The sequence below is a fragment of the Astatotilapia calliptera genome, chromosome 3, assembly GCF_900246225.1.
Source record: "Astatotilapia calliptera chromosome 3, fAstCal1.2, whole genome shotgun sequence".
Taxonomy (NCBI): domain Eukaryota; kingdom Metazoa; phylum Chordata; class Actinopteri; order Cichliformes; family Cichlidae; genus Astatotilapia; species Astatotilapia calliptera.
The window spans coordinates 19,114,562-19,137,315 of record NC_039304.1 but is presented as its reverse complement, the minus strand read 5'-3'; the positions used below and the strand labels follow the sequence as shown (position 1 = coordinate 19,137,315).

Here is a 22,754-nt window from a genome sequence, read left to right as displayed (position 1 = left end):
ACACAAAGTGTCAAATAGGGCGATTTATTTTAAAACACACTGTAATAAAGACGGGCACTGCAGACACTGAGACACATACAAGTAAGCTCTCGTTTACTCACACCTCATGCACGCCCACACCATTTCTGCACTCGCTGCATTGTGCAGCAGTTGACGCAAACGCACTCTTTCATCAGTCGCCGAGGGACTGACTGAATCCACGACATCGACACAGAAGGTCTGCGTCCAAAGAGTCCGAGAGACTGACGTTCTCCTGGGATCGACCACGGCCTAGAGTCTGGCTCGGCAGGACTCAGTCACATGAATGCTGTCCAAACAGACGGAGCTCCGTCAGTGGTTAGCTCCGAATCCCTGTGTGTCGTCCAGGCTGTCTGCCTCCACCTCGATGGACACCACGTGGTGGCCGGGAATCATGGCCAGGCCCAGGACTCTGGGTTCGCTCTGGGAGAATGTGTCTGAAAAGAAAACGAGACAACAGGTCAGACTACACTTACTGTGTGATACCTTATTAAGCACACCTGCACGTTAATGTAAATACAAAGTCGGCCAATCACATGGCAGCAAATCAGTGCATTTAGACATGTAGTTATGTAAACATCAGAATGAGGAAGAAAGGTGATTTAAGGGGCTCTACTAGTCTGAATATTTCTGAAATTTTCCCACACGACCATCTGTGTGGTTCATAGAGAAATTTCTGAAAAAGTGAAAATATCCAAGCTGATAGGAAGGCAACAATAACTCATTACAAGCAACGTACGCAGAAGAGCACCTTTGAATGAACAGCACATACAGAAAGAACAGCAGGGCTTTGCCCAATAACAACAAAAGAAACATTAAAGCAGGACGTTGTCTGGTCTGATGAGTCTCAATTTATACTGTGACATTCAGACGTTTGTTTAAAGAGCTACCCCGCAATGTACCACTGGCTACCAACATAGCATAGTCTAAATACCTGCAGCCTAACTGGGGTATTTGACTATGCCCACCCCTTTATAACCCCAGTCTAACCATCATGCCATGAAGCTCAGATTATCTCAAACTGGTTTCTTGAACATGAGAATGAACTCATTGTACTCGAATGGCCTCCACAGTAACCACATCTCCTCCAACAGAGCATGTTGAATGACAAAAGCATCGTGTATGAGTTTCCCACAGCTGCTGGTTCTGATCAGTATTATTTTTAGCTTTATTGATAACCTTTAAGATGGTTTGGCATTGAGTAAAGTCACAGTTTGATAGCACACCTGTGTGTTTAAATCTTTCCTGGAAAGACACTTCAGAGATGCTTTGATAATACAACACCATAAAAAGTGCGAGGTGTGAAAAAGAGCAGAACAGCCTTTTTATACGGAGTCTAAGGCATCAGTGGACGCTGTGCTCAGGTCGCCTCTGCGTACCTGTGGATTTAAGGAATTCCTGAGCTGAGCCGAGGATGACGTTGCAGTCCCGGTCAGTGCAGAGGAAAAGGCCCACCAGAGTCCGTCCGTCTGTCATGCGGATCCTCATGTTCTTGTTCAGGAGCCCCTCCAGCTTCTGCCGTGCCTGAGATGATGAGGACACTTCAGACTGCTCCTGGGTGAGGACAATAAGGGAAAGTGAGCAAAATAAAACCTAAGCTGAGGGCTAAATTATTATTTAACAGACTACTTGGCACATTATTAATCCATTATTATATATTTTTTGAAAGAAGCCCTGTTTAGACACATGTAATGACCGCTGTGAAATTTTAGCTTCATATATCAAACACTTCTTAGTATACATTTTTCTCCATTGACCCACTTTCATAATGTTTTTTGACCCCAAATTTTGAAATCCGACAGTGTTTGAATGTGAATATCTCAAAAACTATTAAAGAAAAATGTGTGAAATTTGCACTGGTGTTTCGTACCATGAAAGGGAATCGGGATCTTTTTTGGGACACATAAACCAAAAAAAGGATTAGCTAGATAAAATGTGAGAAAATAAATTCCATGCACTCCTGTTAAATCTCATATCTCTTAATACATACTGATATCTTTTTTTCCTGGTACAACTTGTCATGTTTGCTAAACACAGAATAAAAGTTGAATGAAAATGACATTTTCTTAATTTCTGTGACCAAAAATTTCATGTTTAAAAGCTTTCTACTTGTTTTATGTTACAGTACTGTGAAATGAATCAATATACCATTTGGAAACTGTCACTACTGCATTTTACAAATTACAGAAAGGAAGGCCTGTGGAAATGTAAGGATTTTATTTTTAATAGTTTTGAGCTATAAAAAGGCCTGAAAGTAGGTGGATGGGACTTAAAACATATATATTGAAAAAAAATGATATATGAACATTTTAAAACAATCACTATATATATCCAAACTCTGGACTATAAAATGTTTAGGTAAATCTGAGACGGTCGAGGAAAAAATAATGATTTGAGACAGAATGACCAAACTTTGCATTTTGGTGAGGAGAACTCAACACATAGTGAATCTCTAGTCTGTCGTTCATATAAACAGTTAAATAAACGCAGGTTACCAGGTCAGATGTACAAGCTAATTTGTTAGCCACCGACTAACGAATTGGCTACAACTGAAGCAATGACAATGTTGAAATACTTTTCAGTTTAACTATTTTTTAATCTCAGTTTTGACATGTTAAACAGCACCAAAAACCCCGAGACAAACTGAAAAATTAAAACGAGAAACACATACGTGAGTCGAAGGGCCGTTTTCCTCAATCATTGTGGCCATAACCTGCACCTCTTCTTCTCCTCCGGCATTTGCTTACGGAGCAATTTCATCGACGGACCAGCGAAACCGGAAACGATCCAGTTTTTTTTTTCTTCTTAAAGGGGAGGTCCGTTAGGATGCTGCTAGAATTTTTTTAAGTTTACATTATTTAAATGATAAATATTAATAATAATAAGTTAACATTTAAGTCTGTAAATTTATCAATTTTAAGAGGAACTACCAGCTGGCACTGATCAAAGACGCCATTAGCCTCGTTTTAGCACTGTTTGCTAAAGCCTTTTAAAAACTCATATACCCATACTTTTCAAAAACGAAAACTATTACGTGTTCAGAGTTTTATTGTCGGGTAAGTCTGGAGAATTTGGAGTGTGGCATTTTAAAGCTCGCCTGTATGTTCCCACCGTCGCCACAGGTGGCCGCTACAGGATCATTTTCCCTTCATTTCCTGACACATCGCTTTAAAAACACTGATAAAATCACTGAGATTTCTATCTGATTTGTACGCGTTGCTTAACCCACGAGCTTCACTGAAAAGATGACTTGTATAACTTACCAAGTGTTACTTAAAAATCCTTTCTAAAGTGCCACATTTAAAACCTGGGGGGAAACTGCTAAAGTCATTACAGTGGTTATGATTGTCGCAAAAATATCATTTTCACTGCACTATTATGGCAACACAATAACAACAAAGTCGCAATATCTGCAGAACAAATAAAAGCAGTCAAGTTAATTTGACTCAAAATAAAAGTAAAGAGAGAGGCTGTCAGCATAACTGCAAATGAAATGAACTGTAACACACACTGTGGAGGAACCAATAAGCAAAAGATCCACGGTGCCAAACATCTAACAGAACCATGAAACCCAATTACTTACAGGAAAAAGAGAACAGAGAAGCTGCGTGAGAGAAGAAGAAACACTAATCTAAATGACCGCATAGATTAAATGTTACACACTGGATAAGACAGATGATGTAAAACTGGAATGTTGGCATGTGAATATAAATATCTGGTTTGCACTTTTCTCTCAAAGTAGAGTTTGAAGGAGGGGCTAATAGTTTCTTTTCTATTTAGTTCCTACGTTTTCCTGCGGTTTTTTTTTTTATTATTATCGCCGTGAAATATTTTAAAAGACTTTAAAAAGAATTTAGAGTCAAGATTTATGTGAGTCATTCCCGAGAAAGGAAAGATCAAGTTAAGATACAATATCATAAGATCAGACAAACACTGTTCAGCAAACGACCCGGAACAGATGTAACTACTGATGTTTAAAAAAGCATGATTTTGTAGAAGATATACTCTTGTGCAGCAGCATTTCATCATATATTCACTGTATATCGACGCATCTCTATGTGAATGAAATGAATGAGAGTGAAAATAGAGCCTCAGCTAGGTGGTGTGCATAGTTTTTTTTTTAATCTGAACTAAAGTCATAATCCACAGATCTTCTTGTAGTGGCAGTGAGTGCTGGCCTTGCTGCTGACTGTGCTGATAGTATCTTGAATCCTTAGAAGAGGGATGACTGGCATCATAGTCGTAACTAAAGGTTTGTATCCTCTTTATCCTTCAAAACTCCACGCATAGCATGCAAAAGAAGGCTATTTTGTGTTTTTGACCCATCTGCAGAGAAGTGTAGGAGCACCCACATTAAAAAGCTTTTAATATGTGAGGTTAAAGTCATTATCAATGGCATCCCTAACCCTAGTGCTGTGTTTTGGAGAGAACCACATCCTATCCACACACCCATCCATCTAGCTCCTTCTGCTTATCAGATTCAGCGTTGTAGTTGGAGCCCGTCCCAGCTTCTTGGGACACTTAAAATGGCACATTTTAATAGTTTAGGTTAGAATGATAATCACAGATGATGACCTATGCCCCATGAGTTAAAAGTAAACCTGTGAGGATTTACTTTCTTTTACTGTCCAAAGAAGCCTTAACCCTAAACCTCGATGTGTCACACTTTATCTGGTGGATGTGGATGTTGCTGATTATGTCCTTTACAGTCTTGATGTAGTTAGATAGTTCAGGAGTTTTTCATCACCCTCTCCCTCTTAAGTCTCTGATAAAACTTTCCCATAAATCATCATCTCTCAATGTAGACGGCCACAACTGGAGCCCATTAACTGGCACAATTAAACCCCAAAAAGCACTGTGTCCCACCTTTACTTTTTATCACTTTATTACAAGTGTTTCACTGGTCAGGGAATACGCTGAGCCAAAACTCAACTGATCAGCACTTCTTCTGCTGCTAATTCAATCCCACACCAGCGCCTGCTGGATTGGCCCCCGCTGCACGCCTCTTATTTAAGCATTATCTGCTCCCCGGGTCGCCTCAGTTCAGACAGCTCAGCTCTGAATGGAGCTCAGGAGCCGGTGTCTTCCTCTGTGTGTCACACTGCATAAAATCTGGGTTAGCTGGAGCGCAGCACCCAGGGGAGGCTTTTCTCTCTCATCCTCGACATGTCTCCCTGCCAAACGGACACGGGGAGTGTTGGTAGCGGCGGGCGGGTGGGCGGGGAGGGGGAAGGCGGGTAGTCACAGCAGAGTAGCGCAGTATGTCAGGGCCTACGGCACATGAGAGCCCTGGCTGCTTTCACCCTTTTTTTTCTTTTGCAATAGCATAGTGAGAAACATGCACGGTTATGAGTACAGATACTTCACTCACACACATAGGTAGTGTGGGTTAGGGTATGTAAGCTACACACACACACAGCTTCCACATCACCAGCCTCTCAATCTGGCAACCGCAGACACCTCAGTGGCCAGAGGCTTAGTGGGTGGGTGGATGGGGGGACTCCAGTCACACACACACACACACACACTGTGATACACTTTCCCTGCACTGACACACACAGACATGTCTCCTCTGCCCATGTTGTCTTGCGTTGCGCCGTCTCTCTCTTGGCAGATGTGGCCTTTGGATCAGACACTAATTAAATTCCTCTCCTCTCATTTGTGGGCGCGGGACGAGCTGAGCCGAAGCAGCTCGAGCACCTGTTGCAGCAGCAGCAGAGAGAGGAGGAGGAGGAGGAGCGTGCTCAGCAGGCGAGGCGTAACTGAAATGCTTGTTTACACGATACCCAGTTATTGGTGTGGGAGCCACAGCTGACAGAGTGACAGATAGCATAGACGGAGCGCTGAACTTGGAGACGCGGAGGCTTTATGAGATGTCACAACGGCTAGGCTGCCTGAGTTGTCGGCCGTGTGGTCGGGATGTCTTTCAGCTTCGGACACTTTTATAATTCCACATTTCCCCCCTCCTGCGTTCACTTACAGATCTGTTGGGACAACAGGAGGGTTAGAGAAGGTTGTATCGTGGTGAGGTTCAGGGAGATTTAGGCGTGCTTGCACTGCAACATTTCAGTTATCTTCATATAAAACTTCCTTAGGTTGTTTAACAGTGGATGACATATCTGTGTGTGTGTGTGTGTGTCAATGTGTGTACATGTGGCTTATGGTGTAAACCACAATGTGTGGTCAGTAAGACTGGAAAGGTGGTTCACTGAGGTAACAGTGAGCCTGGATTCACAATGCTTGCATTTCTTTATTTGCATGTGCTCAGCATGCAAACTGAATGGAGTGTAAAAGGCCTTTTGACTTTGGTGTGGCCTGACCCCCCAAGGCCTCCTCAGGTAGCTCAAACCTCAGGCAATACTGGGCGGGTGGCCCTTTAACTGTGGGCTGGTTGAGCAGGTGACCCGTATGCCAAAGGCTGCTGTAGCTGCACAGTCTGAGTCTGCCCCCTGGCCATTTCCTCCACTCTTGCCCTGCCTTGTCTCTGCACTATCCTTTCAAAATAAAGGCTGAAAATACAAAAAGCAAATGTTACTACATATAAAACCCTTCCACGGTGCGTCTTTGGTCCTGTCTTCCTCCCCTCACCCCCAAGTGGTCGCAGCAGATGGCTGCCCCTCCCTGAGCCCGGTTATGGTAGAGGTTTCTTCCTGTTAAAAGGGAGTTTTTCCTTCCCACTCTCACCAAGTGCTTACTCATGGGGGTAGTGTGATTGTTGAGGTTTTTTCTGTATTATTGTAGGGCCTTTACCTCATATAAAGATAAAGACCCTTTACCTTTATATGAGTCTACTGTTGTTGTGATTTAGCACTTTATAAATAAAATTTCACACTCTTCCCTCTAACTCTGAACAAATGTTCACACACTCTAGGGCTGACTACAGTTTGCTGAAGCGAATTAAACAGTAAAGACATGAGCAGCTTATTGGAACACAGGTGCTGAGATATTAAAGGGACCAAGGGTCTACTGCTACTAGATATCGGCTCACTGGGAAACAAGAGATTGCAAGAAATGTGTAATTTGTTCATTATTTATTCAATATCTCTTTTAAATGAAATAGGAATCATGTATTTTAAAACATAATGCGCCTTTTAAAAAGATATTATGTAAATTCTTTTTTAAACCATATATTTGAATCTTTAGTGAAGTCACAGTTTCCTGCCTGACCCTGATTTTCTATGTGAGGCTTGAATGCGGGAAAAAAAAAAAAAAAAAGCAAATCAAAATTCCTTTTGTCAAAACAAAAGTGCCCCGAGGGCTGGCCGGGGTCTAGGCATTCCCATGGCCTTACTGCCATCCAGTTGTCACAGCTCGGCGGTAACGAGAGCGCGACTTTACAGCGAGAGCTCGGAAAATCTCTCGTGGCCGTTTTAAACGCCGGTGCGAGAGACGGCGTGCGCACTTGGAGCCGTTTCTCGCGGTGCTTTCTAGAGGTGGAAACGCGGTTTTGCGTACCCCGACCTGTTTCCATCCCCACCACAAGTAGTTAATTTTTTAAGCAATACAATCTGATGTAAGTCTGGGCATGGCTGCGGCAGATTTTCCCAACCCCCCTCTCTCACTCACTCTCTCTCTCTCTCAATCCCTCCCCAGCACTCATACACACGCACACGCTCACACACACACACGTATATATACAAGCGCGTGCCCAACCCTACTGCTGCTGCTCCAAAATAATTTCTTTTTTTTTTTTTGAAGCACAACGGTGGGGGCTCCGGAGAATATAAGGTGGCCATATTTGATAGATTTGTGTCGGGGTCTGCAATGCAGAAAGCGAGAGTTGTTGCGTGTGATCTGGCAAGTGACAGTGACACCAGGCAAGTCTGTCGGATTCGTGACTGATCCGGACTTGAGGGGCTGGGGAGGGTGAGGGGGATAGAGAAAGAGAGAGCGAGAGAGAGGGGAAAAAAGAGAGGAGGGGAGGTGGGGGGTCAGAGAGAGAAAAGAAACAAACAAGTAACAATGTAACTTACATGCAGTCACACACCCCTTTTTTTTTTTTTGCTCCTTGTAACAATGTGTACGTTTTTGAGGAGGGAGGGGGCGCGCGGAGGGAGAAAGAGAGAAGGAGAGAGAGAGAGAAAGGAGGAGGGGGGTGCGTTCTGAAATAATATAGTCAGCCATTTTTTATGTAAGGGGATTTTTTTTCTTATTGGGGGGGTTGTTAAAAAATAAATATAAGAGGGCGGCCATCTTTGTTGCTCTGCCTTGGTGTAAAATATTCCAAAACGCCCCCCACTTTTTCCTGAGCCGATTTGAATATTAAATAAATATCATATAATCGGACAAGAACGCGCTTTTTCTCCCCCTTTCTTCTTCTTCTCCTTCTTCTTTCTCCCTCCTTCTTTTTTTTTTTTTTTTTAAATACAAGGACGGATCCAATGACAGGGATATAATGTCCTCTCCTCTCCGGTCCTGTGAGGAAGACGAGGGCATGGTGGTTAATTCCGAGGGAGGAGATTTTGATGAAGAAGACGACGACGGGGACCTGGACGAGAACGCAAGCGACATAAACTCGCCGGCGGCGCCTCGGGAAACTGCAACACCAGCCGCGCCAGGTACAGTAAAAAACGGGAAACTGGCGGACAGGTCGGGAGCGCGCACACGAAATAAGAAATACACACACTCACGCGCGCTTTTTGCTGCTTTTCTTAGAGGCACAAATATAAGATAGAAAAGCGCGTGATGGAAGTGTCCGAAACCCGCAGATCTTCTTTCTTTTAATCCCCCCCCCCCTCCTCCAACACATCCCATCCAGGTCCACATCGGTACAGTAGAAAGCAGCGAGATCTCGAGTGCGCGCAGACAACAACAACAACAAAAAAGAAAGAAAGCCTCCTTTAACACTTTTTCCTTCCTCTTAAAAAAAGACAGCCGCACTCAGGCTGCTGTCCTGTTATGGCAGCTATACGTTGCTGTAGGTGCCATATTTGCAGCTGCGAGAGCGCGCTGTGCAAACACAAGTCCAGTTTGCAACAAAAACGCCACAAACTCACACACACAACCTACTGATGTGTTTCTGCTGTGTTTTGCACTTTGTCCTCACTCCACTTCCTCTTTGCGTCTAGCATCCCCAGCAAAAGTTTAAACTGAACTTGGCACCGCTGTTGTGGCTTTGCCTCCCCCCCTCACTTCGTCGCGATCTCACTTCACAGTCGTGAAAAGTTGTTGAAAAGAAAAAAAAATAGTCCCTTGCTTTTTTTTATTGGTGGGGTTCTTGGACGTGCAGGACTTGCAAATTGTTTTTAAAAAGCAGAGGTCTGCGGGGGTAATGAGGTCGCCCTGAAGGACTGGCACACACGCTAGCATGGACTCTCCTCTTGGCCGGAGGCTATGTATAAATCTGATAGCAGTCTGGGGAGACGATGCAGTCACAGAGCCGGGCGAGTGTGTGAAATCGCGACGAGAGGCACAAACTGCCTGGTTGTCTCTGTGATAGGTCAGGACAGGACAGCACTGCCCGCATGCTGCTCGTTTTCTTGTAAAAGGTACCCATACTGCGTTCAGCTCCGGAGGACCTGCTCGGTCGTTACCCGTATTAAACGTCTATTATCGGGCATGTTTGGCGCCTCGGAGCTGGGTGTTAGTGTGTCTGTGTCCCATTCTGATTCTTAACCGCCCCCCTTTCGCAGCAGCAGCAACATACAAATATCGATCGCGTCAGGCGATGATTGACTAAATGACATTCTGGAAGTTTCTGTGGCAGTGAACTTGCACGGGGGGGCAGTGAAAGTGAAGGGTGCAGAGAGTGGAGGCTGGTTAACCACACAGCAACAGTGGAGATCAGATGCACGGCTGAAAGCTGCCGTCGTGGGCTGTACTGTGAGCTCTGGTTTGGATGTGACTGAAGCACAGAGTTAAAAGTCAGCTCGGAGCTCCGAGTGTCAGGACGGCAGCCTGCACAAATCATCCCACTGCGCTCTTTTTTGTACTTAATTAGCTCGAGGGCTCCGTGGACCTGCTGTCACGCAGTGCGAGACAGATAAATTAGTGTCGAGGCCTCCCGGTGGGAGGACCTTGGCCCCATCGCGACCTTGTTTCCAGCAGCGGTCACAGCGGTGGTCAGGGGGCCTGAGCGGGAGAGAAGTCGTTCCAGTTCACCGCTCCGGCGGCCTCTGAATCACCGAGCCCCGCGTGCGTGCCGCTGCCGCCCCCGGCGTGCGTTCGGCGGCTGAACGCTGCACGCAGACGCGGGAAGTGGGGTTGGCTGGTGGACGGGGTGGGAGTGAGGAGGAGGTGAGGGGATGGCTGTTGCTGCTGCTGTTGCTGGTGGTGGTGGGGGGAGCGCGCACCAACAAAGGCAGCCAGACAATAAAAACCGACAAATCGCAGCCTGTGAAACGGGACGAGCGGCTGGCGGAGACCGCAGCCCATATCTTGGTTATGCTTCAACGCTTTGCTGCTTTCTCCGCGAAGCCCGGGCTGCTATCTGCCCTCGTCTTCCTGTGTTTCTCTTGTCATTTGCAAGCCAGGTCGGCCTGCAGGTTAAATTCCTTTCTCCCCCCGTGGCTGCGATGATTCCCACGTAAAATCGGGAATAACTGGCCTGACATTTTCAGGTCTTATGCCACATAATGTCAGCTGGTTTCAGTTGCTGCACAGTGGCTCAGTCCCCTCTGAGCTGTCTGAGGTTTTCAGACTATTTCTTCCCTGAAATAAAAGTTTTATAAATTTAAATCCTCCCTCAACTCATCAGGATGTATCCATTGATTATCAGCAACAACCCCACCACCACCACTTCCTCCCCCAGGGCTCTGTTTTTCTTTTTTTTCTTCTTTTTAACAAAGGTAATGATCACCCTTTGCATTGCCATAAACCAATTACATCCCCAGGCTGCAGCAACCGGCTGTCAAATCTACTTAGAGCGCTCTGACAAACTATCTAATTTAGCATGTGTCACAATTCAGACAAGGTCAGAGGTCAGCGATGCCACTGTGTGGCTATCGTGCAGCCTTTGTCATGTGTAATTATGGTCAGCTGGGATTAGCGGGCTTGTCGGGGAGCGTTTTGAGAAGATTAATGTTCAGCTGATTCTGATAGCTGTCTTTTCTTCCACGCTTTCTTAACCCTCTCTCTCTCTCTCTTCCTCCTCAGAGGAAGAGGCAGAGCTATCAGACAGAGAGGTCCCGTTGAGGAAGAAAGGCCGGCCGAAGAAGAAGAAGGACACAAAAAAGAAAGACAAGGAAGGGAAACCTGTCAAAGCAAAAAAACGCAAGAAGATCGTGAGTTTCCTCGGCCTGTGGATTTTGGAAGTTTGACGTCCACATTACAGCGTCTTAACTGCTCTTCTTCCTTTTTTGTTTTTCATCTCTCGCTGCATGCACAGGACAGTGATGTAGAGAGAGACTCGGACAGAGAAAGAGACTACGGCGAGAACTCGGACAGCATTGCCAGCGACTATGGATCTGGTGAGAAAAAGAAAAAGAAGAAACATAAAGAAAGGAAAGAGAAGAAAACCAAGAAAAAGAAAAAAGATGATGGGGATCGAGACAGCAGTCAGGAGGAAACAACGAAGGTAAAGACGTTTTCGCTTGACTCCCAAAAACCCCAACAGTGATCAACGGTGACGAGTCCACCCTTGTTCACGGTCTGATGCTCTGCTTTCTTCTCAGCAACCGTTAGAACAGAAGACCTCGGCGCAGCTGGCGAGGGAGTGGGGCCTGGAGGATGTCGATCACATCTTCACAGAGGAGGACTACAGGGAGCTCACCAACTACAAAGCCTTCAGCCAGTTCATGAGGTACGGCCTGCTCTCTGTTCTCACGTGGGTGGGTGACATCAAGACAGCTAAACCTTCCCCAATAGGCTCCACAGATTAGGTTTACTGGATGGTTAAATAGGTTCAGACAACTCACTTCTGATGAGCTGTCGTCAGGTGGAAAAAAGGTGCTCGACATTCGAATTTCTCTCGCTTTTCAGGGTAAAAGACGAGTAAGAGTGCTGACGTCCTGTGGGAACGTTTGTCTGGAAATGTCGTGTCATTACGCCTGTATTCAAAAGACATTAGCTCCGCACACTCGCTGTGACTTTGCACTGCAGGGGTGCAGTTTGGAAATCTTTTGATTCTAACTTCTGTTTGAGTTGCAGAGTGGAGTCAGATTCCCGTTAGCTGATCTGATGGGAGTGGAAGTGCTGCTGCTAACTATGTGGATGTTGACAATGTGCTTATGGCTTGTTGTCAAAGGAGCTTGCAAAGAAAAGCGTCTGGACTTCTTTAAGTTGCTTGAAGACGTTTCACCTCTTATCCGAGAAGCATCTTCAAGCAACTTAAAGAAGTCCAGACGCTTTTCTTTGCAAGCTCCTTTGACTACGATGACCTGGATGACTGAGAACCTTCACAGACTTATGGCTTGTTGTTTTTATTCTTTACTCCCCCACAGTGTCTACATCTGCTGGTAAGCTTACTGTAACTGCTCAGCTCATGTGACGAGGCTGGTTAGGAGAGTGAGGAGTCCTCGGCTTGGCTGGCTAACTTTTACAGAGTTCAGGTGCTTGAGGGTCTTGATCCCGAGCAGCTGTGGTGATACGGGTGCCCACCTGGTCTGTTGTGGTGATGACAGAGCTGAGCCTCTAGGCAAAGTTCCTACCTGGCGTCTAGCTGACAGACAGAAAGGAGCTGTCTGTGAAATATTTCTAAACTCGAGGAGAAGCTTGTTCATCTTGGAGATGCTCTGAGTTAAGGTGCCTCATGGCTTTCGTGGTGAGGTGTATTTTGGGCTTGGTGACCTCAGGCCTGATCCAAGATGTCTTGAAGACATTGTATGTTATGACTGAATTGCTTCATTATGGTCCCTAATCTGTAGGCGGTGGCTAGAGACAGAGAGAGGGGAGATCTAGTCAACTCTGTTTGACTTTTGCCCCCTGGGACAAGGACCCAAATAAGCAGTAGAACAGATGGTTAGATACAATAGAAACATCAATAAACGTCCATATATGGTTGATTCTACAACACATGGAAATGAAACTGTTTCATTGACAGGACTTGAACCTATTAATACCAAACGAACCTTAATAATAATAATAATGTCAAAACGATTTGATGCTTTTTGGTGACACTGCTTCCTCCTTAATGAAGAAGAGCTCCTGTTAAGTGTCTGTTAGCACAGACGCCAGTAGCCTGGGTTGACTACTATTACTTGTTTCTGTCCCCCTGTGGCAGCCGTGTCTTTATCATCCCAGCTTTGTATAAATGAGACAGCAGCCCCCGTGTTACATGTAACACTGTGTCAGCAGCAGCCTGAGCCTCGGTCTCTGGGGCTGACTCATACCTGCTTTGACTCTCATAAGTAATGTGTAATGCCCAGCGCCTGTTCAGCCAACTTGTCTGCAGCTGGTAGGAAAGCTAATTGACAAATGAACCTGGTGATTGGCTCTCTTGATGGAGGTGAAAGTTTATTCATTTTGGTTATGTGGTTTCACTCTCACAACGCTCTCTCTTAGGCCGATGATCGCCAAGAAGAACCCTAAGATCCCCATGTCAAAGATGATGACCATCCTGGGGGTCAAGTGGAGGGAGTTTAGCTCTAACAACCCCTTCAAGGGCAACGCTGCAGCTGTGGCGGCGGCGGCTGCTGCCGCTGCCATCGCTGTTGCCGAGCAGGTCTCTGCAGCGACCGCCTCACCTGAACCGCCACCTCAGCCTCCACCTGTTAGAAAAGCCAAGACAAAAGAGGGCAAAGGTCTGTCGTCTTCCCATTCCTGTACTAGGACCAGGGCAACGAGATGTTTTAGAGGCACACGATGAACACAGCAGATGTTGACCGATGTTAGGTTTACAGAACTGCGCAAAAATGTTGAACCACCCCTCATTTCTTTAGATTTTGTTTCCAAGGAGCCAGACTTTTATGTAAATGTACTTTCTGAAAGTATTTCAAAATCTTTCTTTGGAAACTAATTTTTACTTCAATCCTAGTTCCTGATCACTTTCAGAGAAATGGTTTTATTTGTTTGTTTAAACTACTTAACACTGAGTTGTTGATCATCATGCTTAAAAAAGGCACCTAACACCTAACCAGTGTCAGCTGTCTGCACAAGAAGCCATTTTTAAGGAAGGGAAGCAGGGACAAAAGACTGGGGTATGTCAAATTACACAAGAACTGGACTGTGAAACAGGTCTAATGGAGTGATGAATCCAAATTTGAAAATATTGAGTCAAATCATCGTTGATATACAGAGAGGAGGTCAGGAGAGAGGTATACCAGTGAGTGTCTACAGCCATCTTTATAAACAGGGTGGAGGCACTGTCATGGTTTAAAGCTGCATTTCACCCAGTGGTGTCAGAGATCTTGTCAAAATGAGTGGAATTATGAACGTAGATGATCCATTAGATCATGCAATACCTGCAAAGCATCTGATTGGCAGCAGCTTCATTTTTCAGCATGACAATGATCCAAAAAACGCTGCCAATGCTGTAAAAACATACCTGGATAGAAAAAGACACAGTGGAACTCTATCAGTGATGGATTGGCCTCCTCTGAGCTCAGACCTCAACATTATTGAAGCAGTGTGGGATCATTTTGACAGAGAACAGAACAAAAGGCAGAAACATCCAAAGAAGAGCTTTGAAAGTCCTTCAAGAAGCCTGGAGAGCTATTCCTGAAGACTACTTAAAGAAATTACAGGAAAGCTGACTAAGAGAGTTTAAGAATAAAGGTGGTCAAACCAAATATTGACTTTCAAACTGAATAGAAATATATTTCCATGTATGTTTGAGCGTTTCAACTAACTGCTGCACCTGTTTCCCCTTTTCCTGGCAAAATCTAAGGGTATGAGGGGTGGCTCGAGACTTTTGCACATGTGCTGTACATGCTAATGGAGAGCAGTAAACTAATGCTAACCTCTCATTTACCTCTATCCCTTTTCTGATACAGCTCACTGATACAGCTTCTTTGTTATGCTGTCTGTCCAGGTCCGGGTTACAAGAAGCGCAGTAAAAGTCCTCGAGTTCCAGACAAGAAAAAGGCTTCAGCCGTAGCCAAAGCTAAAAAGATGGCACCCATCCGTATTAAATTATCACCTATCAGTGCCAAGAGGAAGAAGAGCTGCTCGGTGAGTGTGAAGTTTAGAGTATTCGTGAAACACTGAATCGGTGGAAGTTAAAAACAGCGTCGCTCCCTGTTGTTTTCCTCTGTTTCTTGTTACCTGTCTCTCCTCCCTTCACTCACTGCCCCCGTGCTTTCTCGTGCTCTGCTAGAGCGAGGATATGGATGAGGACGAGTCTGAGCAGGAGGACTCCAGCGTTCACAGCTCCTCGGTTCGCTCTGACAGCTCTGGCCGAGTGAAGAAGAACAAGCGCGGACGGCCTGCCAAGAAGAAGAAGAAAAGTAAGCGCAGCCTGCTTGTTATACGTACAGCACATAATTATAAATGATGTACAGCCTCCCTGTCCACATCCATCTTACAGCTCCACTGTTAAGTTTACTTTGGCTTATTGGAATCCAAAGGAATAATGCAGCTCAACTCTTCTGGTTCAGACAACAATCTTCTCTCTTTGCTGATAAAAGTGTATTTAAAAGGATGAACCTGAGCTGGGAAACAGTATTAACAGCAGTGGAGCGATGACTGAACTGTGTGAGGGATGAGATAGGCAGAGGATGAAGGTGCTTCCAGCTGCAGATGAATACAGTTACAGTCTGTATACTCTTGGAGTATATTTTTAGCAGCTATTTAACAAAACATTCATATTACTGGAGCTTGGTTAAAATGGAGACAGCGTGCAGATTGAACAAAAATACTGCACAAAGTGAATAATTCGACTTTTTATAGTCTCCTATTTATAACACAAAACTGGAGATGCATAAACATAAAACATAAAAAAAAATCAAAAATCAAATGTTGATTTTCAGTAGTCTGGAGTGCATGGACATCCCCATGCAGCTGTCTTTAGTTACTTGTTAATGTGTCTCTCTGTCTTCAGTTGCGTGTTCAGGATGAGAAATGCGTGCTCGATCGGGTTGCGATCAGGTGATTGGCTCTGCCATTCCAGATGATTCCACTTGTTAACCTTCAATAAGCTCTGTTCACTTCAGAATTAATGTGTCTGCTTCTGTTTTCTGTCCCATCATCAATAAACAATAGTGCCCAGTGTCACTGGAAGCTGCGGGTAACCATTCGTCACACTGCCTTTACCGCGTTTCACAGATTATGTTGATTATGAGCAGAAGGAGCAGCCTTCACAATTCTTTCTTCTGTTATTCTGGGGCAGATTAGTGTGTCCAAAAATGCTGTTCCTGAGCTGCTCGAAAGGGGTTTTTAGACATAATTTGGTCCTTTGCATATTCTGGGATAGCTTATGTTTTATTGTTTGTTTGTTTTTCATTAAATCTGTTCTCAAGTTAAGATATGCTTACTTCCTGATATGATTTCTTTACCATAGAAAGGATCCTATGATCATCCACAACTGTTGTCTTTCCTGGACGTCCAGGTCTCCTTATGTTGCTTAGGCAACCATCTATTGTATTTATCAGTCCCTCATATGTTAGTTTACAGTATTATTACCTCCCATTTAGTAGTTTCTTAAATTGCCAAAATTGATATAAGTTTGACTCTAATCTTGAAGTTGAACTTGTTTCACTTGTGCTGATCACATGCTGTGAGTTCACATCAACAGCTTACAAATGCAACTATTGGAATAAAGAAAGACCTTTTACATTTTGAATTAGTGAAGAAATAACGTAAAAATATAACACATGCCTTTTTCATAGACAGGTGTGTTTTGTGTGTGTGAATTACACTGAGGCCATGGAAAGAAGGCACTGTGTACAAAAATGACTTCAGTTTCTCAGTGATGAATGCACTATTTTGTTCAACTCCTCAAATGCAAACTGAGACTCTGCACTTAATCCAAACTCATTACACGTGCATCCATAGGCTAAATCTGACTATTGTCACGTCTGGTAGCGTGATTTCATTTTGCCAAGAAGGCCAAAACGTGATCATTTGCAAACCTTCTGCATTACAAGCGTGCAGATATGCTGCAAATCCGAGCAGCTTCAAGTGTTTCACTTGCGTTTTTCAGTTTTTCTTTTAGTTCTGAAAAAGTTCAAACATGCAGCACGTACCTAAAACTTCACCCCGTGTTCCTGAAAACGTCACGCACATCTCTCACATTTGACTGCACTTGTTTTAAGTTACACATGAAACTGCATGGTTATAGTTGGAAGTGAAAAATGAGCAGTTCAGTTATTTGGGGTGAAAAACACAGAAATGGTTTGTGACCTTTTGTCAGTGCTTGTCAACTCGCCCTGTGCTTGCTATCTCCCTTCCCAGGTGAAGAGGAAGGGGATGGCTATGAGACCGATCACCAGGACTACTGTGAGGTGTGTCAGCAGGGCGGGGAGATCATCCTGTGCGACACCTGTCCTCGAGCGTACCACCTCGTCTGCCTTGAGCCTGAGCTGGACAAGGCCCCCGAGGGCAAGTGGAGCTGTCCCCATTGTGTAAGTACAACTGCTCCTGTTTTTTATTTTCCCATCTCCTTTGCATCGTTTTTATTCCACAACTTATCTCCGAGCTGTGTGGCTACCTGAGCAGCAAAAACACCTGTTACTGTTAGTTAAAGCTTGTTTTCTTGGAGGATCAGATGAGTAGAAACCCTTTAAGCTTATCAGAAATCTGAGCGGGGAAGCGGCTACGTGCAGACATCCTGCCTCAACAAAAAACTGTCGCCAAATGTGGGTGTAATCTATTCAGCAATGGCACAAATATTGCTCAGTGCTAATTTCTAGATGCTGCGAAGTCTTGGTATCAGATCTCTGAGATTAGTCAGTTAAGGTGCTGTGAAACTGCTCACTAAATTGCTGCATTAAATCCACTGTGTAGAATTTTATGTGATTGTTTCGACTGGTTTAGCTTTTTAGTTTCTTTATGAGTCACGTGTTTTTATCTGTAGGGACGACCTGGTATTGATATCGAAAGTGTGAACAAAGTGAGCGATACTTGCGCTTAAATGTCATTTAGCTAACTGACTGGAGGAGCGGAGAAAAAGAGGGAAAGGGCATGCACTGGTGACAAACAGGAAGCTGAAAAGAAGCTTTTTACCTGCTGTTTATTCAGCGCAAGTGTCAGGTTTATCTGAGTCAAGCATCCCTGAATACCAAGAAGTGGTAGACTGGCATTGAATTTGAAGGAGAGCTGTATCAGAGCAGTATAACTGTCACACTCAAGGTGTTTGTTGACGTGCTAGTGAGATACTTACACTTTGAAAGGGTTGGGGATTTTTTCTGGTCCTTTTTTTTTTGGAAAATTTCAACTCCCCCGAGTAGGTGCTATAGCACAGTCAAAATTTCCACTTCATTAATCGTGAACATTTCAACAATCAAATGCCATGTTGTAAATATGTATGCATTATTCAAAAAGCAATGATTTGTAATGCCGTGTAACCATTCTGCAGTTTGAAAGTCACTGGTTCTTGCAAATAAACGATTTCACATTCTCATTTTATTCTGCACAGCAAGGCGAAAAGCTGCTTGCTTTCCTCCGGAGTGTGAGCTCCCTATATGTCACCAGGCTACATTTACAAATTGGCAAATGCCGGTTTTAATATCGTACAGTAGTTGCCAAAACTGTGTTTTATATAAGCTTGGGTCTGTAGTGACTGAGATAGCAGACATTTACTTTAACTGTCAGTGTTGCACAGGGATAGTAGACCCCAAATATGGGTTACATACTGCAGCTGTTACATAAATCAGGTATTTCTTTTTTTAACCTTTATTCACCCAGAATAGGCTCACTTGGAGCAGTGGTCTATTTTTCACAAACTCCATCCTTCACAGTCACGGAGGCCTACTTAAAACAGCACCTGAGCAGCTCCAGCAAAGGTCCTTCTCCCGCTTATCTTATGTCTCACAACCACATTCCCACTTAAGGCTAAAAGAGTCAATGGGAGCCAGGACTCTCAGTGCAATGAACAGCTGGCAACATTAGCAGCTTAATTTTTTTCTGTGAGTCATTAATATGTAACCACAAAATTCTCAATAAGCATCTTGTGGTTGTTGAAAGCTCCTTTTACTTCATGTGTTCAGGATGTTCCTCAGTTTAACAGTTTTGTTTTCTCTCGCTTTCTTTCAGGAAAAAGAGGGAATCCAGTGGGAAGCAAAAGACGAAGACTTTGAGGATTTTGAGGAGGACAGCGAGGACAGAGTGATATCAGAGGTCGGCGTGAGGGTCGCCACTGGGGCGGAGGAGGAAGATGACGACCACATGGAGTTCTGTCGGGTGTGTAAAGACGGAGGTGAGCTGTTGTGCTGCGACACCTGTACGTCTTCCTACCACATCCACTGTCTGAACCCGCCGTTGCCGGAGATTCCCAACGGAGAGTGGCTGTGTCCACGATGCACGGTCAGTTGATGCTCTTGTCACAGTGTTTTTTTAATCTATACCTCACAGATTTCCATCTTCTCGCTTAAATAAACTGATGTGATTTTAAAAATGCATTTTTGCTCCAGTGTCCGCCAATCAAGGGACGTGTCCAAAAGATCCTCCACTGGCGATGGGGTGAGCCTCCACCTCCCATTCCTGTTCCACCCGCTCCCGACGCTCCACCCGACGCCCCGCCACCGCCACCAATGAAAGGCAGGGCAGAGAGGGAGTTCTTTGTAAAGCTGACCGGACAGTCCTACTGGCACTGCACCTGGATCACTGAGCTGCAGGTGAGTCTGAAAGTCACAACCACAAATAATGGCAAGTCTGTTTTCTAGGGATTCCCCCTCCTCAGTCCAAATATTTCTTCTTCTTCTTTTTTTTTAGCCACACACGTGTCAGAGTAATGAACCAGACAGCACACATCTGTCGTTTTTAATCAAGCTCCTGCAGCCTAATGTACATCCCTTTGACAACATGCCGTAGCAAAAATATAAATAAAGTAATTAAATTAAATTCACAGTATTGCTCCCTATAAAATAACTGATATTTCTTATACACACACTGGCCATCAGGTATACCAGTACAAAAATATCTAAAAAGTCAACACATGGCAGCAACTCTATGCCTTTAGACACGTAGACACGATGTGGACTTCCAGCACCTTGTGGAATCTGTGCCGTGAAGAATTAAAGTCGTTCTGAAGGCTAAACTGGGTCCAGCCCAGCAAGGTGTAACCAATGAAGTAGCCGTCTCAGGTAGTCAGCCTGGTTTGTTGTTGTTAAAAGACATATTTAAACTTACAGAGTTAGAGTTTTACTTGTTACATGTCCTTCAGAGGTTAAAATGCAGTTGTGTTTTGACTCTAGCCTGGCTCATTAGCTAATAACCACAAAAAATAACTTTTGCTTGCCCACCCTGGAGGAGAAGTATGAAAGAGAAAGCCCACACCAGACCACCCACAAACGGCCCTTTATAGGACCTTGTTTGGATTGTTGTTACACTGAAACTATGTATATCATGTGTAACTGTTGCTTAATCATCTCTGTGGCTGCAGCCGCTTCTCGCACACTCTTCCCTCAACAAGGGACCTACTTCACACACAGGCGTCTTAAAGGGGACAGAATGGGCGCTATCAGGCGAACCACGAGTGCAGCGCATTCGATTATCTGCATAAGCAAATGCTCGACCCCAAGAATCTTAAACTGATCCTTGGAAGCTTTATTCACAGGGCGGTCCTACTGTTTACACATATTTTAGCGACTGTTTTTACAGCCATAGATGGTATTTGTAAATGAACGTACATCATCACCATCACTAAAGATTATTATTCCCTTAAATTTCCTTTCTACTTTAAAAACTGCACTCAGCATGTCATTTGCAGTGTTTACTCAGCATTTTTGTATTCACCAGATTTATGAAACAAAACAGCAAAAACTGCTTTCTACATTTTTTAGATTGTTCTCCTGTGTTGAGTCTCTAATGCTTCAGATTTAAAAGATCTAACAATGGAAATCAAACCGTGGCTGAAATATAAACAACTGCTCTCCATATTTAGAATAACATATATGACGAGGGTCACGTTTTTCCAAGTCTAAACAATGAAAAAAAAATGGTTTTGAAAACCACAAATCTAGGACGTCCTCACCTGAAAAATGATCATCTGACCAACTAATGTCTTTGTCTCATCAGCTGGAGATCTTCCACTCGGTCATGTATAGAAACTACCAGAGGAAGACGGACATGGACGAGCCTCCCAGCTTGGACTACGGCTCGGGGGGAGAGGATGAGAACGGAGTAGGAAAGAGCGAGAAGAGGAGGGCCAAAGACCCCCAGTATGCCATCATGGAGGACAAATACTACAGATATGGCATCAAGCCCGAGTGGATGATGATTCACCGGATCATCAATCACAGGTAAAGAGCCGTGCACACAAGCACGCAGAGGTCAGGTTTGTGAAGGACCACTAACTGTGATCATGTGTCTCCCTGCTAGTGTGGATAAGAAGGGGATATACCACTACCTGGTCAAGTGGCGAGACCTCGCCTACGACCAGTGTACATGGGAGAGAGACGACATGGATATCCCCGACTTTGCAATTTACAAGGCCAGCTACTGGAAACACAGGTATTTGTTTTTAAAGCTGTATTTCTCATTTATTAACCTCCTAAAACCTGCCGTCCACATATGTGGGCATCACATTTTGGGTTGTCCAGACCACAATACTAAATTTTGCTCTACAAGGGCCTGATATGCAGTTACGAGGACATTACACTGCCACCTGAAATGTTTCGTGTTTCATGCTCTGAAATCTTTTACTTTTTTGACTTTGTTACAGGCATACGTCTTCCTGCAACCATATTGCTCAAAGGGGCACAGCTGCTGTTTCTCATTTTGTTTTTGTACTCAGGAAAAATGCTGCTGTGTTCAGACACCAAATAAAAAGTTTTGCACATCAATTGTGACTTTATAATGTTCTATCGAAATTTAATGCAAATCTCCTCATATGTGGATATAACTTTTCTCAGAAACTACATCAGGTAAAATGATCATTCGTTGTTTTTACATTCATCAGGTCTCAATCAGCCCAAAGAGAAATTAAAATTTCATGCAATGAAAAAGTTCGGGTCTTAGGAGGTTAAAGCAAGTCCGCTAGTGTTTTTCAGCCGCTTCACAGAGACCTGCCCTACGTATACGTGCAGTCTCATCTCCCTTTGATGAATCGGATCCCTGCTAGAGTGAACAGCTTAGTGTCAGCGACGTGGCAATAATTCTGCTGCTGTTTAACAGGGACGCCATAATGAAGGAGGACCCAGACAAACCCAGGAAGATAAGGAACAAGAACTCAGATGAGGGTGAAGATGAGTCTCCAGGCTCACCACTCACTGATGTGAGTATTGTAAAGTGTGCAGCTGCTGTCTGCTGTTAGCCAGTCACTCTTTTTTGTTATAAAGTTATTAAATGTTTCTTATAAGAACAATCACATACTGCAATTCAGATTTACATTTTTTATATGCTATACTGTAAGGATTCCCTTACAATGTGTTCCCTTTATTTTTGTGTTAAATTGTACACATTTAAGGATCTTTATTGTATAAAAGCACACCACTGGTGAACCGACTTCGATTATTTTTACTAATAGTTTTACTAAAGCTGTCCGATGCAGCATGGGAGAATAACCACACTTTCCAATATTTCTCATTTTGCATATCTAAGCCTCTCTCTTGGTAATATTGCTCAAAACTATCTTTGAAAATGTAGATTATTGAACAGTTTCTGATTCATAACCTCATAATTGTTCAGCGTGGAGAGGTTTGTAAATCTGACAACTCAGTAGGTTACATAGGAGTTTAAAATCTGTACCATAAGTGCATCTG

The 22,754-nt window shown here is 44.0% G+C and overlaps 2 protein-coding genes across 6 annotated transcripts in view; one reads left to right on the top strand and one right to left on the bottom strand.

Annotated features, from left to right (window-relative positions):
- Positions 1 to 8: 8 nt before the first annotated feature.
- Positions 9 to 2,809, bottom strand: naa38 (N-alpha-acetyltransferase 38, NatC auxiliary subunit). The gene is made up of 3 exons (XM_026162183.1): positions 2,690 to 2,809; positions 1,398 to 1,572; positions 9 to 455 (listed from the first exon to the last, which is right to left on the bottom strand). The coding sequence occupies exons 1-3, from the start codon at positions 2,726 to 2,728 to the stop codon at positions 331 to 333; spliced, it is 339 nt and encodes a 112-aa protein (XP_026017968.1). The 5' UTR covers positions 2,729 to 2,809; the 3' UTR covers positions 9 to 330.
- A 1,437-nt stretch (positions 2,810 to 4,246) lies between these two features.
- Positions 4,247 to 22,754, top strand: part of chd3 (chromodomain helicase DNA binding protein 3) — a 59,740-nt gene continuing 41,232 nt past the window's right edge. For 2 of the 5 annotated variants that reach the window (XM_026162178.1, XM_026162175.1), the window contains exons 1-14: positions 7,661 to 7,835; positions 8,390 to 8,576; positions 11,113 to 11,240; positions 11,345 to 11,533; positions 11,631 to 11,758; positions 13,459 to 13,697; positions 14,927 to 15,066; positions 15,212 to 15,341; positions 17,287 to 17,456; positions 19,087 to 19,356; positions 19,464 to 19,667; positions 21,070 to 21,293; positions 21,373 to 21,504; positions 22,168 to 22,267. In XM_026162178.1, coding sequence (XP_026017963.1) covers positions 8,414 to 8,576; positions 11,113 to 11,240; positions 11,345 to 11,533; positions 11,631 to 11,758; positions 13,459 to 13,697; positions 14,927 to 15,066; positions 15,212 to 15,341; positions 17,287 to 17,456; positions 19,087 to 19,356; positions 19,464 to 19,667; positions 21,070 to 21,293; positions 21,373 to 21,504; positions 22,168 to 22,267 — 2,217 coding nt within the window. In that variant the 5' untranslated portion in view covers positions 7,661 to 7,835; positions 8,390 to 8,413. Of the gene's footprint in view, positions 4,271 to 7,659; positions 7,836 to 8,389; positions 8,577 to 11,112; positions 11,241 to 11,344; positions 11,534 to 11,630; positions 11,759 to 13,458; positions 13,698 to 14,926; positions 15,067 to 15,211; positions 15,342 to 17,286; positions 17,457 to 19,086; positions 19,357 to 19,463; positions 19,668 to 21,069; positions 21,294 to 21,372; positions 21,505 to 22,167; positions 22,268 to 22,754 lie in introns of those variants that run through there. The other 3 variants (XM_026162176.1, XM_026162177.1, XM_026162179.1) reach the window with 3 other exon arrangements.

Bases quoted from the DNA above. Each gene is read 5' to 3' on its own strand.
- naa38 (XM_026162183.1), bottom strand. From the start codon at position 2,728: ATGGCCACAATGATTGAGGAAAACGGCCCTTCGACTCAC. The intron at 1,573-2,689 runs GTATGTGTTTCT...GTCCTCACCCAG, and splicing joins AAAACGGCCCTTCGACTCAC to GAGCAGTCTGAAGTGTCCTC. The intron at 456-1,397 runs GTACGCAGAGGC...TTTTCTTTTCAG, and splicing joins GGAATTCCTTAAATCCACAG to ACACATTCTCCCAGAGCGAA.